The 15,173-nt window shown below is 32.4% G+C and overlaps 1 protein-coding gene across 1 annotated transcript; it reads left to right on the top strand.

Moving 5' to 3' along the window:
* The first annotated feature begins 5,819 nt into the window (after positions 1-5,819).
* LOC142632984 (uncharacterized) lies at positions 5,820-6,191 on the top strand. The gene has a single exon (XM_075807289.1). It carries the CDS (start codon positions 5,820-5,822, stop codon positions 6,189-6,191), a length of 372 nt encoding a protein of 123 aa, XP_075663404.1.
* Positions 6,192-15,173: the final 8,982 nt, after the last annotated feature.

Below are 15,173 nucleotides of genomic sequence, written 5' to 3'. Positions count from 1 at the left end.
TTTGGGCTTGGTCTGAAAATTGTGTCCCTACAGTTATTATTCAATTTAGTTTATTCATTGACTTTGTTATCAAATGAGTGTAAGATTATGACTCTTGAGAAGATTTTCAATGATTTTCCAAGTTGCATTCTTTTTTATTCTATGATATGGAGTACCTTTTTTGTCCACAATAGGACAGATTTTTAACCTCAAATTTTCTGCTTATGATTGCACTAAATAAAGCTCTAGTTAGTTTCAACCATTAACCCATCACACATACAAAGAAAGCATCCTATTGTTTGCTAGGATATGCAACATGACATTGCATACAACCACAATAATGAAAATTGTGGAATGTTGCGTGATGATTGCATTCAACCACAATAAAAAAATTAAGTCTTAATCCTAAATTTTTGAAGTTGGATAAGGGTCAGCTATATGTATTTTTTTTCTGTCATTCTATTCTATCCATAATTAAATAAAATTTTTAATCAAACTTTAAATATAAGAAATACCTCACTTTAAATTGTTACCATATGCATTGAATTTTATTGCAAAAAGTCTTGTAATTGAATTGGAACATCTTGGTGATTCTAACAGAGATGTCTAAGTTGAAATCCCCCTCTCCACTATAACAATTTGTTAATACCCATTTTCGTAACACATTTTCTAAGCCCGACTTCTTTGTGGGCTTAATTCATGTATTATATTATATTTTATTTTATTTTATTCTTTTAAGCATGACCCAAACCCATGTGACTTATGGGGGAAATTGAGGAAGTTTGGTTTGGAGGGTATGGGTTGATTTCTTTTGGACCTTTTTCATGAGCCCAGATCAAGTGTGCTACCAAATGGGCAAGAGATACTGGTACTCGAAATTTCCACCTCAAAAGAGCTTTTATGCTCTAGCTGACTATGGCCCAACTTTTTTGGTCTACCATTTTTTGCCTAAAACACATAGCTGACCCTAAGTGTCTGGCCTTGTCTACTGCAACAACCAAATGCAATCTCCAAGGACCAGCCATGTTTAGGAAACATCAACCCATGAATTTAGGCTACTTATTTCTCAAATTATACAAAAAAAACAAGGCATCCCTCTTACCCAATTAAATCAAATCTAACCATATATAACTTCTTTGATTGATACCTTGGAGTTCAAAGCCTCTTCTATTGACCAAAAACAGTCACTTAGAGCACCCCAAGTTTAATACAAAAGGCCCCAATCAGATTCAAAAGGGATCAACCACGTTCTACCTACATACCTGAAACTTCAAAGCAAAAGCTCATTCAGCCAGTCAACATTCTCACAATTCTGAACTTTAGGGGTGGAAATATGAATACAAGAGAACCTTCCCTCTCTTCCTCACAACCTTTCTCAATTTCCTCTTCTCGCTAACTGTGGATCAAAGTTTCGAACTTGTTGAACCACTTTTTTCCCATAGAGCTGAAACTTGAGAGCAAAAACTCACTGAGCCAAGAAACATTTTCATAATTTTGAACCGTAGGGGTGGAAATTTGGGTACAGGAGAACCTTCTCTCTCTTCCTCACAACCTTTCTAAATTTCCTCTTCTCCTTGACTGTGGGTGGAAAGTTCATGCCTGATATGTTTTTATGTTTTTTCTACACTTTGTTATTAGCATTTTGATTCTCTCTTGTCAAAACACCATTAGCCTTTTGTTCATTATACATTTGGAATTTTGGGTTTGATTCTCCACAATAAACACTTCTAAAAAACCCAAGGGGAGATCTGGGTCATTCTCGCATTTTCGGCCCTTGTCACAAAACGTCCCCGACACTATTGAATTATGAAAAAATATGGAGATTTTTTTTTTTTAATCAGCCTTATGGGCACAAAATTACTATTTAATGTAGCAACAATAGTAATTTTTGAAAAACAAGAGACTAGGAGAAAAAAAAAATACATGCTAATAAAATTTTTCAAAGGCCTTGTAGCTGAATTAACTCATTGTCATGCACAAAGTGCTAGAAAGTCTTGAAAGGAGGGTGTTCAAATTGAAAGGTTAGCAGCATATTACAATTATTTAAAAAAAAAAAAAAAAAAACCCCTTTTTAGCCCGCTCAAAATTCTCACATTTTATCATCAAATCCAACACTTTCAACCTATTAAATTATAAAAATTTAAAATCAAATCCATCACGTTCAACCAATTGTATTGCTTCATGATCATCTACCACATAAAAACCAACAATAATCAAGTTACTTTTCAGAGAAATATATAATGTTTTTTATTACATTGTATAACAGTTTTACGAATTTTATTGTCTTTTACAACATTACTAAGGTGAATAGTAGAAAGTTATAAAATATGTCAGGTGTTCCAACCAAGGGAAAAATACATGTATTAAATAAAGTTGGCTATATTAGCGTAAAGTACAGAAAACATAATTTTTGCATCTATTTTTCTATTGGTCCCGAAATTAGAATACATAATACATGTATTTGTGCCCCACCCAGAGCGGAATTCTTAATGCATTAATTCTTAAGGCCCTGTACATTGGTCTCTCAAAATAAAGCTTCCTATAGTCGACCCATAGCATGGTACCTCTTTATCAGCGTAAAATATTTAAAGCACTTTACGGATTAAAATGCTAACAGCGTATGTGCTAACTATATCCTAAAATAATTAATCTAGTTAAAATTTAGATTTTTTATAAATATTTATAAAGATTAGACTAACCTAATATATACCTGATGTGCGACTCAACTCACACCACACAACACACCTATGTTGTAAAAACTAAAAACAAAGAAAAGTTTTAATCATATCTAACTTATACTCCAAAATGACTAGTCTAATTACAGTTGATACTCCTTTTAAATTATAATGCCTATATCATACCTGTATATGTTTGATATGGAACTGGCACTCAACTATATCAATCAAGTACCCAAATCCACGGCATCACAAGTACTGTATCTTTTCCTACGATTAATATTATATTAATTAGTTAATAAAACATTTGAAACTATTGAGATAAATGTTTTTCGCTAACTATGTTCTCTATTTATGTATGTGAAATTTTTCTCCAGGATGAATGTATCAAAAAACAATTCTTTAAAAAAAATCATAATTCTACTGATATTTAAGTTTATGATTATCTATTTCTGAATTTTTATTATTTTTTTTGTTAAAAGTCTGAATTTAGTAAGGATGAAATATAAAACTTATGTTTTACATCATCCAAAAAAAAGATTATCATATTAGTCTTTTACTTAAAATTCAATACATTCTACCACATTTAATAGCGCTACATCAACCTTTTACTTGCAACATGAAATTTTTGCTTATTGAGATGTTATCCTCTATGATCAAATGTATTTATGTTTTAGTAACATGATGATGTAACATGGTATAAGCCAGATAGTTTACATAAAATCCTTATAAAATTGAGTAAAATACTAGAGATGCATAAAATAGCACAATTTTGTGCAACAACTCGCTACGTTGTGACTTGTGAGTAGTAGAGGTGTAAAGGTAGATCATGTGAAGATACACTTCTATCACTCTCAACTGGTCACATGATGAGTTATAGCACAAAATTGTGCCATTTATGTGTCTTTAGCATTACAATATAAAATTTAATCTCTTTTGTTACGTAAGTAAAAAAAAAAAATCAAAGAAGTATCAATTAATGTTTGCCAATTGAGAAGAAAGCTACTCATATGAGATAAATCTCTCTCTCATTCTTTCTCTTTTTCTTTTCCTTTTTCTTTTTCTTTTTAGTTAAAATTTTATAGGATTGGAATAAACTGTTCATTCATTTTGCACCGAGGGAGATCATTATTTGCAATGAGATCATCGTGTCTTTCACCTGTCATTCAAATTAGTAATATCATATAATAGAAACTCACGTGTCATCCAAAATATTAATATCATATAAAAACATTACGGAGTTCAGTTAACTCATTTCGTAAAGCCTCATGTTCTTGAATAAAAAATTTGTGATTCTATCTCTATCTATACAAAAAATCAATTAGTGTCTTACTAATCATAGGTTAAAATCTTCCCTCTAATATATATATATATAGGGAAGAAAGCATGTGCCTAATTAGTTTTAAAATAGTCCAACAATAATAACTTATTACTAAAATTTAGTACGAAAATACTATGAATATAACATTTTTCAATTTTAAATCCTAATTCCTAGAATAGCATTGCTGACACATAATTCTTGCACCTATTTTCCTAGAGGTCTCCAAATTAAAATTCATGAGACTTGTAGTAGTGCAATGCAACAAAGTTTTTGCACCTGTTTTCCTACAGGTCCCAAAATTCATGATACATGTATTAGTGCCCCCTGCCAGTGGGCATATAAAAACATTGTGTTCCTACCAAGGGAAAAAAGCACTTGCCTAGTTGACTCATGACATAGCTATCTATGGCCTATAAATTCTAGCAAAAATATATTTTAACATTTAAGAGGCTTGCTGAAAAGTCTCATGCTAAATCTACAAAGTTTTATATTTATAACATTTTCACAACAAATCATAAGTAATAAGTTGTTATTGGTTTTAATTTAAATCTACTAATAAAATTATTTTTGTTGTTTAACAGTAACAATTAGTAACAGTTTGTTACTTAAAATTTGTTGTAAAAAAATTACGGATATGACATTTCTCAATTTATATCTTAATTCCTAGAATAGTATTGTTGACACGTAATTCTTGAACCTATTTTCCTAGAGGTCCCCAAATTAAAATTCGTGAGACTTGTAATAGTACAATGCAACAAAGTTTTTGCACCTATTTTAATAAAGGTTCTCAAATAAAAATTCACAATACACATATTAGTGCCCCACGCCAGAGGACAATTCTTAAAGACCAGTTGGATTGAGGGGGAGAAAGGGGAATAAAGACCAGTTAGCCGGTAATTCTACTTTATTCTACTCATCTTTACTCTCCATTTTTCTCTCTCGATCCAAACTGGCCATAATTGATTACAAAAAATAAGAGTATATGACCATTTACAGTGACCCTACTATCTAACCCTTCCCAATCAAAATTATCATGCACCATAGAAAAGTGGGTAATTCTCAAGGTACATGTCGTGTTTCATAGTTTATCTCAGAAATCGCATTGTTTTTTAGCACTTCCCCTAATATTATGCTACCTCTATCAGAGTAAAAATTAAAAACACCCAAGTGATAGGTATCAGTTAGTATGCTTTAGAGTGGCCATAAATTAAGCACGTTTAGGCTTCAAAATTATTTTCAGACATAAAAATGAATTTTTATGAAGGTTTTTTTTTTTTGAGATTATTTCAAAGTTAAAAAATAATAACGGGTGAAGGAAGATTTGAATTATAGAATTATATGTTGGGACCAGCAAAATTTGTATGAATTGATTTATTTACCCTTTTTTTTTAGACACAATTGATTTATTTACCTAGACGCTTTCATTGCTATCGGTTACTTATTTTATTTTATAGAAACCGTTCCTCCATGTTTAGCAAACTCAACACATAATAGATAAAAAAATCTTTACATATAACAAAAAAGACATACTTTATCATGGCCATGAACTTGAATGTGCTAATCAAATATACTATTAAAGCTTAATGGACCATGTGCTAACAAGTTGGGAGACCTAGGGTGGTACATAATGGAATTAGAAGAGCAACAATTTGGTGGGTCCACCCATAACCCATAATAGAAGATCCAATAGAAAAAACTTCAAGTGCGCCAACTATACTAAATGCCTTTTGGATTGTACCCCTCATGAAAACTCTATAAAAGGGAGCAATGTCTTGTGTTGAGGCAACGAACACTTAATACAAACACAAAATATTAACAAAGCATAAACCGTGTAAGGTAACAAAATGAGGTCTGTCATGAAGGCAATGTTCCTCCCTATCCTCCTGCTCAGCCTATTGGCTACAACTAAAGAAGCAGCTGGCACTGCCTTATGTGCTGATGTGAATGCAGCTCTCCTGCTCTGTGAAGCTATTCTCAAAACTGGAAACCTGAACGATCCCTCGCTTGATGGATGTTGTGCAGGACTCAAGAAGATCGCAACCGTTTCGGCCACCATCGGAGCCAAAGCAGCATGTCAATGTGTCCATGCGGCACTAGGTATTGCAGCCAATCCAACTTCAGTAGCTCTTGGTGCTGGTGTTAATATCACCGCGCAAGTGACGGAAAAATGCGGCGTCGATCTTGGCTTTAGCTTAAATGCTAGGGTCGGTTGTTAAAATTAATAATGGGCTATATATGTTTACTAGTACTAGAAATAAAACTGTTGTTGCATGTGTATGGTACGGCAGCAAAAAATACTAGCTAGCTAGCTAGTTTAGTTAAGCACTGAATAATGGGTTGTGGCTCCAAGGATGGCCTTTGTACCCCACAGCAGGAAGATTGTTTTAGCAATCTAGCTACAATACTAAATGTATCTGTATGATCAACTAGTAACCAATAATAAAGAGAAGTGTTTTGTCTTTCTGGGCATCACTGGCTATGTTATTTCGAGAACCAAAATTTCATCCCACATGGTGCGTGTCACTGTCAGAGAGAAGACACAAAATGCTAATAATAAAATGCTCAAAAACAGGTTCCCATTTTTCCTACATAATTTCCTTCAATTCATCTCTTCAAAATTGTTCATCATGCATTATGGTCTTCTGGTATAAGCCAAAACAGTGACGGAGGTAGAAAATTTCTTAGCGGTCAAGTTCAATATAAAACTAATAAAAAATATCCAAAAAATAACCTATGCACAAAATATATTTGTAACATTCTTATTTATTTATTTTAGAAATGCTGTTTTCTACATATAACAAAGAATATGTATAACATTAATAAAAATAAAATATTTTTATCTCCTAACTATGAAATCAATATTTAATATTATTTCTTCTTAAAGGATAAAAAAAATGTTTATATCTCTAATTTTCTAAATTAAAAATTAAAAAAATAAAGAATTTTTTTATTAAAAATATTTACTTATATAATTCTAGAATATACTATTAGGGTATAAGAGTAATTAATAGAAAGAAATAGTGCATTAATAATATATAACTTTTTTCTATTTTTATGAAATAAATTAAATACACTTTAAATTAATTTGTTATTTATAATATAAGAGTAATTAGAGGAAATAAAAATGATACATTATTCATCTAAATAAATTTTCATGTTTTTAGTAAAGATAAAGGGCTCATTATTTAAAATTTATATCTAAATATAAATTTGTTCAACATATTACTTGAAGTCATGTGTACTGAATCCCTTTGTCTTATGCGCCGAACATGGCCTTTGTGCATTACAGATTGAGATATGATATGTTCACAACATTTTCACAACATTTTTACAACAAATCATAAATGGCAGATTGTTACTGGTTGTTATTGTTGGGGCAAAAAAGTAATCTTAGTGTTAGGTTCAAATTTGAACCAATAACAACTTACCATTTATGATTTGTTGTGAAAATATTGTAAAAATGTTGTAGACGTAACATCTCTCTTACAGATTACTATTCCAATTAAGAACAATTAATTAATTAATTAATTAAATAGTCATAACATCATCCGTACTCAATATATCCACTTTAAATCATAAATAAAAAACTATATTAGGAACAAAGACACTTCTATTTTGATAATCACAAAGACAGTCCTTTAGGAATAAAATTGTGCTCCCAATAAAGTAATAGCCACTTGACTTTTAATTTCTTCATGGTCGTTCCAAGTTCGAAGTACCTTTTGTACAAATAAGAATTCCCTTCATTACATGATTTCTTCTTCATATAGATAGATATAGGATCTATGGAGCAATTGAATTTCGGGGTTTGTTTGAAATAGTTAATAGATTGGGGGTCCTTTAGTAACGTTATTCTAGTAACGTTGTTTGTATTTTTTAGAAATATATGTTAGTGAAAAAGTGCGTAGAAATACGTGTAATGTTGTTTAAAAACTGAAAACATGTGTTTAAACACATGTACCAAACGTGCCCTTGATTTCTAATAATGAAGTTAATTTTTTATTTGTTACTTTGTGTGCTATTTTATTATTTCTTGATTTCTAATGGCAATGCATCATGAACCCATATATATATATATATATATATATATATATATATATATATATATATATATCATCTGCTAATACACGACCAATTAATGTTTGTATAAAAATCATCTCCGGTATTGTTGTAACATGTTTGTTTGTTCTTTTTTTTTTTTTTATGGTATGGAGTTATTAAAATAAATTTTTAGAGTATCCAACTTTTGTGGACGACCAAATTGTCTATTATCTTAGTAATAGGATCAGTATATGTCCTTTCAAGAATACCCAAGTAGTGAGCTTAATGAACTTAAAAGACATGTCATAAACCTAGAAGTCTTAAATTCCATCTATCACACAGTCAGTCCCTAAGAGACACCACTTGACTCAAAAGGCCCAATATGTAAGAGTTCAACTATGTTATATTAACAACTTTTCTCATTATAATTATCTAATATGAGACTTCACTCACACATGTATGCTGAACAATCTCCCCATCATGTGTGAGTCTCTATCTCTCTATGGGCCATGAACAAGTCCAACTCGCTCCTCCTTGCGTTATGGGTTTTCTTCATCATCTATGCATCATCCATGAGCTCTCATATGCCATCAATGGGAATCACAAGTCAACCCCCCCACGCTCATTCATGGGAACTTTGCACTTCTATGCCATCGAAACCTTATGTCACACTATTATTCAATACTATTGGCCTTTTTCCAAGATCGCTTGTGATTTGCTTTATGGGCTTGCCTTGTGCAATCCATATTCAGTGGCGGCTTCAAGAATTGTTTTTAAGGTGGTCATTGAGAAACTTATTTTTTAAAAAAAATTAATAAAAATAAAACTTGAATATATTGACATAAAAAAATCCCAAATAAACAAAGTTTTAAAATTTCCTTCTATGAGATTTTCATATTTGAAATTGTAATATGATAGCTTCATTATTAATGCTATCAATTACATCTTTTTCAATACATACAACCAAGTAATCATTAAACTACTGATCTCTCGTTTAATTACCAAAATCTTGCCTAAATAAGTAACAATATAGAAAAAATGCAGAATCCTGCTATGGATTCTTTAAACTAATTAGGATATGTTCCAACCAATATTATGGATTCTTTAAACTAATTAGGATTAAATCAATGCAGTGCTCCACAAATTTCTTTTTTAGAGAAATCTTGGTTAAGAGGTTGACAAGAACATCTTTGTAAATATGTTCTTTTTATTTTCTTCTTATCACTAGGATAAAAAGATGAGACCTTTTCTCATAGCCTAAGATATGAAAGAAGATTATTCAAGTGAATATGAATTTGCTTATAAGATAAATTTTGCAAGAAAAGTGATTTCCTTATAATAAGAATTTTGTCAATAGTGCTAACAAAAGAATAAAGGGTAAAATATATTTTTATTCAAAATATTCAACTTAGGCATTAAGTCGTCATATTAATCATATTCAATAAAGTATTAAAACATTATTGTAGTGCATATGCATATGCATATGCATATGTACAAGATGTATCACATAAATCCAATAAATTCAACTAAAGACTAAAGCAAACAGTAATAAACTAGCTATTGGATAATATGCATTTTTTTTATTATATATAAATAGCAATTTTAAAATATGTTTTTTGGAAAAAAAAAAATTAAAATATCACAATTAAACATTTGATTTGGGCTTTTAGGGTAATTTATTTGTTTGGAGAATTTTTGAGAAATGCTATGTCTACAAAATTTTCACAATAAATCTTAGTTGGCAATTGTTATTGGTTCTAATTTACATACCATTGAAATTGTTTTTTTTTTTTTTTTTTTTTTCACCGGTAACAACCTACCACTTAGGGATTGTTGTGAAAGTCAAGGCCGGCTAAAGCATAGAAGCAAGTGATGCAATCGCCTAAGGCCCCCACTTGTATAAATAAATATATAAATATATATATATATAATATTTATCTATATATATTTTAATTAAAAAAATTTAAGTCATTTTATTGGTCAATAGAATGCATTAAAAAGACCCTATTGTATCCTAAAATACAAAAGATTAAAAAGGGGGGAAAAAAGGCCCCACAGTACACTACACGACACCACATGCATACTAATAGCAGTAGTACACTACCCATAGCATACTAGCACACGCGGCCACATGACCCACGGCTCCACACGCTAAAACTAACATCCCTAAGATACTAAACCATCCACTATAGCATGAATAGTCCCTTTTACTTTATTATAAGTTATCATTCCAATTAATAAAATCTTATTTAAGGTCTACTAAAAATAAATGAATTAGCCATATTATTAATTAAAAAAGAAATGCTAGAGGAACTTAAAAACAAAAACTTAATTAATAATTTTGCACCTCAAAAAGCAAGAAATATAGATTTAAATAAAAAATTTTAATTAATATTTAAATATAAAAAAACCCACTTAAAGTTTTTGTCTTAGGCTCTAAAATTGTTGAGCCGGTCCTGATTAAAGTAGTATAAAAATGTTATGAATATAGCATTTTTTGCAATTTTTTGGTTAAATCTACAATGGACCAATCTTTTGGAGAGGTCAAATTTAATTTTTAAAGGGCTCAAATTTTTATTTAGGATGTTCAAGTTTATTTTAAGAGTGGTCAAATTTTTTTCCTAGGGTGGTCAACCACCTATATTAATTTAAAATTCTTTTTTTTTTTTTTTAAGTATAAAGTCTTTGACCATCCTGAATTATACGTAGCGTCACCCCTGTCCATACTCGTGAAGTAAAAAGAGACTCTTGGAGTACTCAAGAAATTCTTTAAAAGGCAACAAGCGACTTCTATTGAGGCCACAAACACATGTTACAACTGAAAATGGTTACAAATCCAAACAATAAACCTGAATGATCACCTATGAAGCACGGGTGCGTTTCGGGATTCGGGTGCGGGTGCGGGAGCGGGTGCGGGACTCGGCAATTTTTGAAAAAGTAGGGTGCGGGTGCGGCGGGGTGCGGCGATTAAAAAATTATTAAAAATATTTTTATTTATATTTTTAATATACTGCTAAACATACTTTTTTCACATTATATAAATATATACCAAATTTAAGAACAATGGTAAATAATAACTAGAATACAGAGAATAGGAGAGAGCCTAGCTAAAGAGTGAAGGTAGAGAGTGGGAGAGAGGCTCAAGAAAAATGAAGAGGGAGAGGGTTGGGTCTTGGTTTTTTTCCAAATGGTGCGTTTGCACCTCTTTTTTTTTTTTTTTTTTTTTTTTTTTTTTTTTTTTTTTTTTTAGCCAAAAGAACCGGGTGTGGTTGTTGTTTTTTTTTTTTTTTTTTTTTGAATTTCGGCCGGTATCGGCCGATTTCGGCAGGACCGATTTCACCCGATACGGACCGATTTGGGCCGAATCGGCCCGATTTCGCGCGCGTCGGCCCGAATCGGCGCCGTATCGGCGCGAATCGCGCTGAAAAAAATAGTTTTTTATTGCCGGACGCGGCACGGACACCCAGGCAGCGGCGTCGCCTGCGCGTCGCCGCGTCCGACGCGGGTGCGGCGGCCCAAACGCCGCACCCGTGCTTCATAGATGATCACTTGATCTGTGTTGTGAATGTAAGCATCCAGCATTGTAGACTATTTTCCAAACAAGAAACCTGAACGATCTAACTGCAGGCTTCAGTCACTAGTACTGTTGGACCCTATTTTACTGTTGATATCTCGATCCACCCTATGGAGGGGGATTTAACCTACAAGGCTATTACTTTTTCTTTTTTTTTTAGTTAACGTTTTATAGGATTGAAATAAATGTTTTTTGATTTTGCATCAAAGAAGTTCATTACCTGCAATGAGACCTCAGGTGTCTCAAAAATTTGACAGTTTTTACACCTATTTTGCATGAGGTCCCTAAATTAAAAGTCATGAGACACGTATTAGTGCCCCTACCTAAAGACAAATTTTAATGCATAGACTAAATGGGAGGGTGTATGACCTAATACATTAACCCCACAAATTAAAATTTCCTAGCCAAAATTATCAAGCCTTTAGCGAAGTGGGTAATTTACGGGTTACCAGCTTATTGGTTAGACAAATGTCGTGTTTCACAGTTTAATTGTTTCAAAGATCATATTATTCTTGAGCATTTCCCTCGAAACTCTGATAAATTAAGATAAAAATATTAAAGGTTGTTATTGATGTAGTTGAAAGGAATAAAGGTATGAATAGAAATATGCTACGTACCTCTACCATGGCCATCAGCTTGAATGTGATCATGCTATTATAGCTTAATAAACCATGGGGGCTAACAAAATGGGAAGACCAAAGGTGAAGTACATAATGGACTTTGATCGAAGAGCTACCATTTGGTTGCTCCAGTTAATCGCGAAAATTCAAAAGTCCATGTGCCAACTAAGATAAATACCTCTTGTAACACTCCTCATGAAAACTCTATAAAAGGATGCAATGACTGGTGTTGAGGTCACAAACACTTCATACAACACAAAATATTAACAAAGCAAACCGTGTAAGGAAACAAAATGAGGTTTGTCATGAAAGAATTGTTCCTCTCCTTCCTCCTACTCAGCCTATTCACTACAACTTGAGTTGGCCTGTTCGCTACTTCTAGAAGAATAGTTCCCCTTCGCAACTGTCCTATTCTGGCTCCGTTTCTCGAACCCTATAAGAATATTTTCCAAACTGGAAACCTAACTGATCCCTTGCTTAATCATGTTGTCAAGGCCTCAACATCATCAATGTCAACGCGCACGTCCACTGAAGTTCCGCCATATGTAATTGCGTCCAATGGATAGTGACTGCATACGCTACAGCTCCAAGAAGTGTACCTAGACAAGTTCATGTGATGACCACCGCCAAACTCGAGGAGAAGTGCAGTCTCAACCTTAGGTTTCCCGGCTTTCTCCTTGGTTATCTTTAGAAGTCTTTGAATAGTTTTGTGTTTTCTCTAGTATGAGATTTGAGAAGTATTTACCTTAAAACACAAGGAAAGCTATACCAAAGTCTAGATCTGAAATCAAGTTTTGGTGGTGATTCAATTGCTGCACAAAGATCTTGCAAAATACAAAACCGTTGAGTAGAGTCTCAAAGTCACAAATAGGAGAACTTGTGTTTAGTACAGATTCAAAGAAATAAGTAGTTCGTGAATTTAGAGTTGTTACATGATTGTGGTAGTAAATTTTTTACATGAGGTAGCATTCGGATGTTAATGGTCTAAGTCTTTTTGTAAAACTTCAATTCTTTCACAGTGAATATATTTTTACCTTGAGGATAGTTAGATCCAATCATCCCCAAGTTTTTTACGGGTTTAGTTTTCCTGGGTCATCAGAACTTTGTGTTCTTTATTTTCCGCATTATATCTGTTTTGCTCATAATTGTTTAACCTAAACTTGAATAACAAACTTGTTAATCAACTTGTCTTAATATTATGTTAAACATATTGTGTTAAGGGGTCTAAAAACCTAACAACTTGTTTCAGAAATGAACTTAATCAATAACATGACCGATTGGGTAGTGGACACTGGGGCCAGTAGACACATTTGCTCCAGCAAGGAGTTATTCATTAATTATGAGGAAGTAACAGATGAAGAGAATGTTTATTAAGGATACTCTAGTACTGCAAGAGTTGCTAGAAAAGGAAAGGTACTTCTGAAATGAACTTCTAGCAAGTCTTTATCCTTGCACCCTGTTTTCATGTTCCTAACATGTGTAGAAATTTAGTTTCTAGGTTCTTACTCAATAAGGCTGGACTAAAACTTGTTTTTGAATCTAATAAGATTGTCCTTAGTCAAAATGGTGATTTTGTGGGCAAGGGTTCTTGTCATGAGGGCTTATTTGTGCTTGAAACTGATTGTGAGAACATGACTATATTTAGTAACTCTTCCACTTATATTGTTGAGTCTTTAGATCTTTGGCATGTGAATGTTGCAGCCATCAAAAGAATGAAACAAGTGAGCCTAATCCCAAACTTCACTAATTGAGAGCATTCAAAGTGTAAAATATGTGTAGAAGCAAAACATTTCAAAAAACCTTTCAAAACTGTTGAAAGGAGCTCTTAACTTTTAGAACTCATTCATAGTGACTTAGGAAACTTCAAAAATTATATGAGTAGAGGAGGTAAAAAATATTATATGACATTTATAGATGACTACTCCAAATATTCAAGAGTATATCTCTTAAGTAGTAAAGATGAAGCTCAAAACATGTTCATAAAATTTAAAATAGAAGTTGAAAATCAGAAAAATAAGAAAACTAAAAGGCTTAGGTCTGATAGAGGAGGAGAATCTGGTTCATCTTTGCTTTAAAAAAAATTGTGCAAAAAACGGTATTATTCATGAAGTCACTGCACCCCGTACACTTGAACAAAATGGAATAGCGAAGAGGAGAAATAGAACCCTAAAAGATATGATGAATGCCATGCTCATTAGCTCTAGTCTTCCTTCCAACATATAGGGGGAGGCTATCCTTTCTGCATGTCATGTATTAAATAGGGTCCCACATAAAAAGATTAGAAAAACTTCATATGAACCATGGGAAGGACGTGCTCCAAACTTAAGGTACTTTAAGGTGTAGGGTTGTTTGGTAAATGTTGGAATTCCTAAACCACATAAAAAAAATAAAATAAAATAAAAAGATAGGTCCTAAAACCAAGGATAGCGTCTTCATAGGATATGCACAAAATAGTCCTACCTATAGGTGCTTAGTTTTGGAGACTAACACCATAGTGGAGACTAGGGACGTTGATTTCTTTGAGCATATTTTTCCTATGAAGAGAACAAGACTCACTAATGAATCCTCATCAATCATACCCCAAGTGAGATTAAGCTCAAATTTAGATGAAAGTCACTCAACACGAGTTAAGACGTAGTAAAAGACCTAAAAACATAATCAACTTTGGGCTTGACTTTATCACAGCTTTTCTCATTGAAGATGACCCAAAAACTTATTAAGAGGCCATGAAATCAATAGATGCAACCTTTTGGAATGATGAAATTTATAGTGAGTTAGAATCAATAGATGCAACATATAATTTTTTTATATGTATATTTATAATTTTTATATGTAACGAATATAAAAATTGTTCACATGTTGGATAATACACAATGGGTGCCACCTTTCTTAGGCAAAGGGCTGCTCAGTTAAAAGCAAGCTCTAAACGTCCTAGGGTTGAGTCTTCTGGTGTCGTACCTCCT

Source organism: Castanea sativa, chromosome 4 (genome assembly GCF_040712315.1).
Source record: "Castanea sativa cultivar Marrone di Chiusa Pesio chromosome 4, ASM4071231v1".
NCBI lineage: Eukaryota > Viridiplantae > Streptophyta > Magnoliopsida > Fagales > Fagaceae > Castanea > Castanea sativa.
The sequence above is the reverse complement of the archived record's forward strand: the minus strand, read 5'-3'. Positions and strand labels throughout refer to the sequence as shown.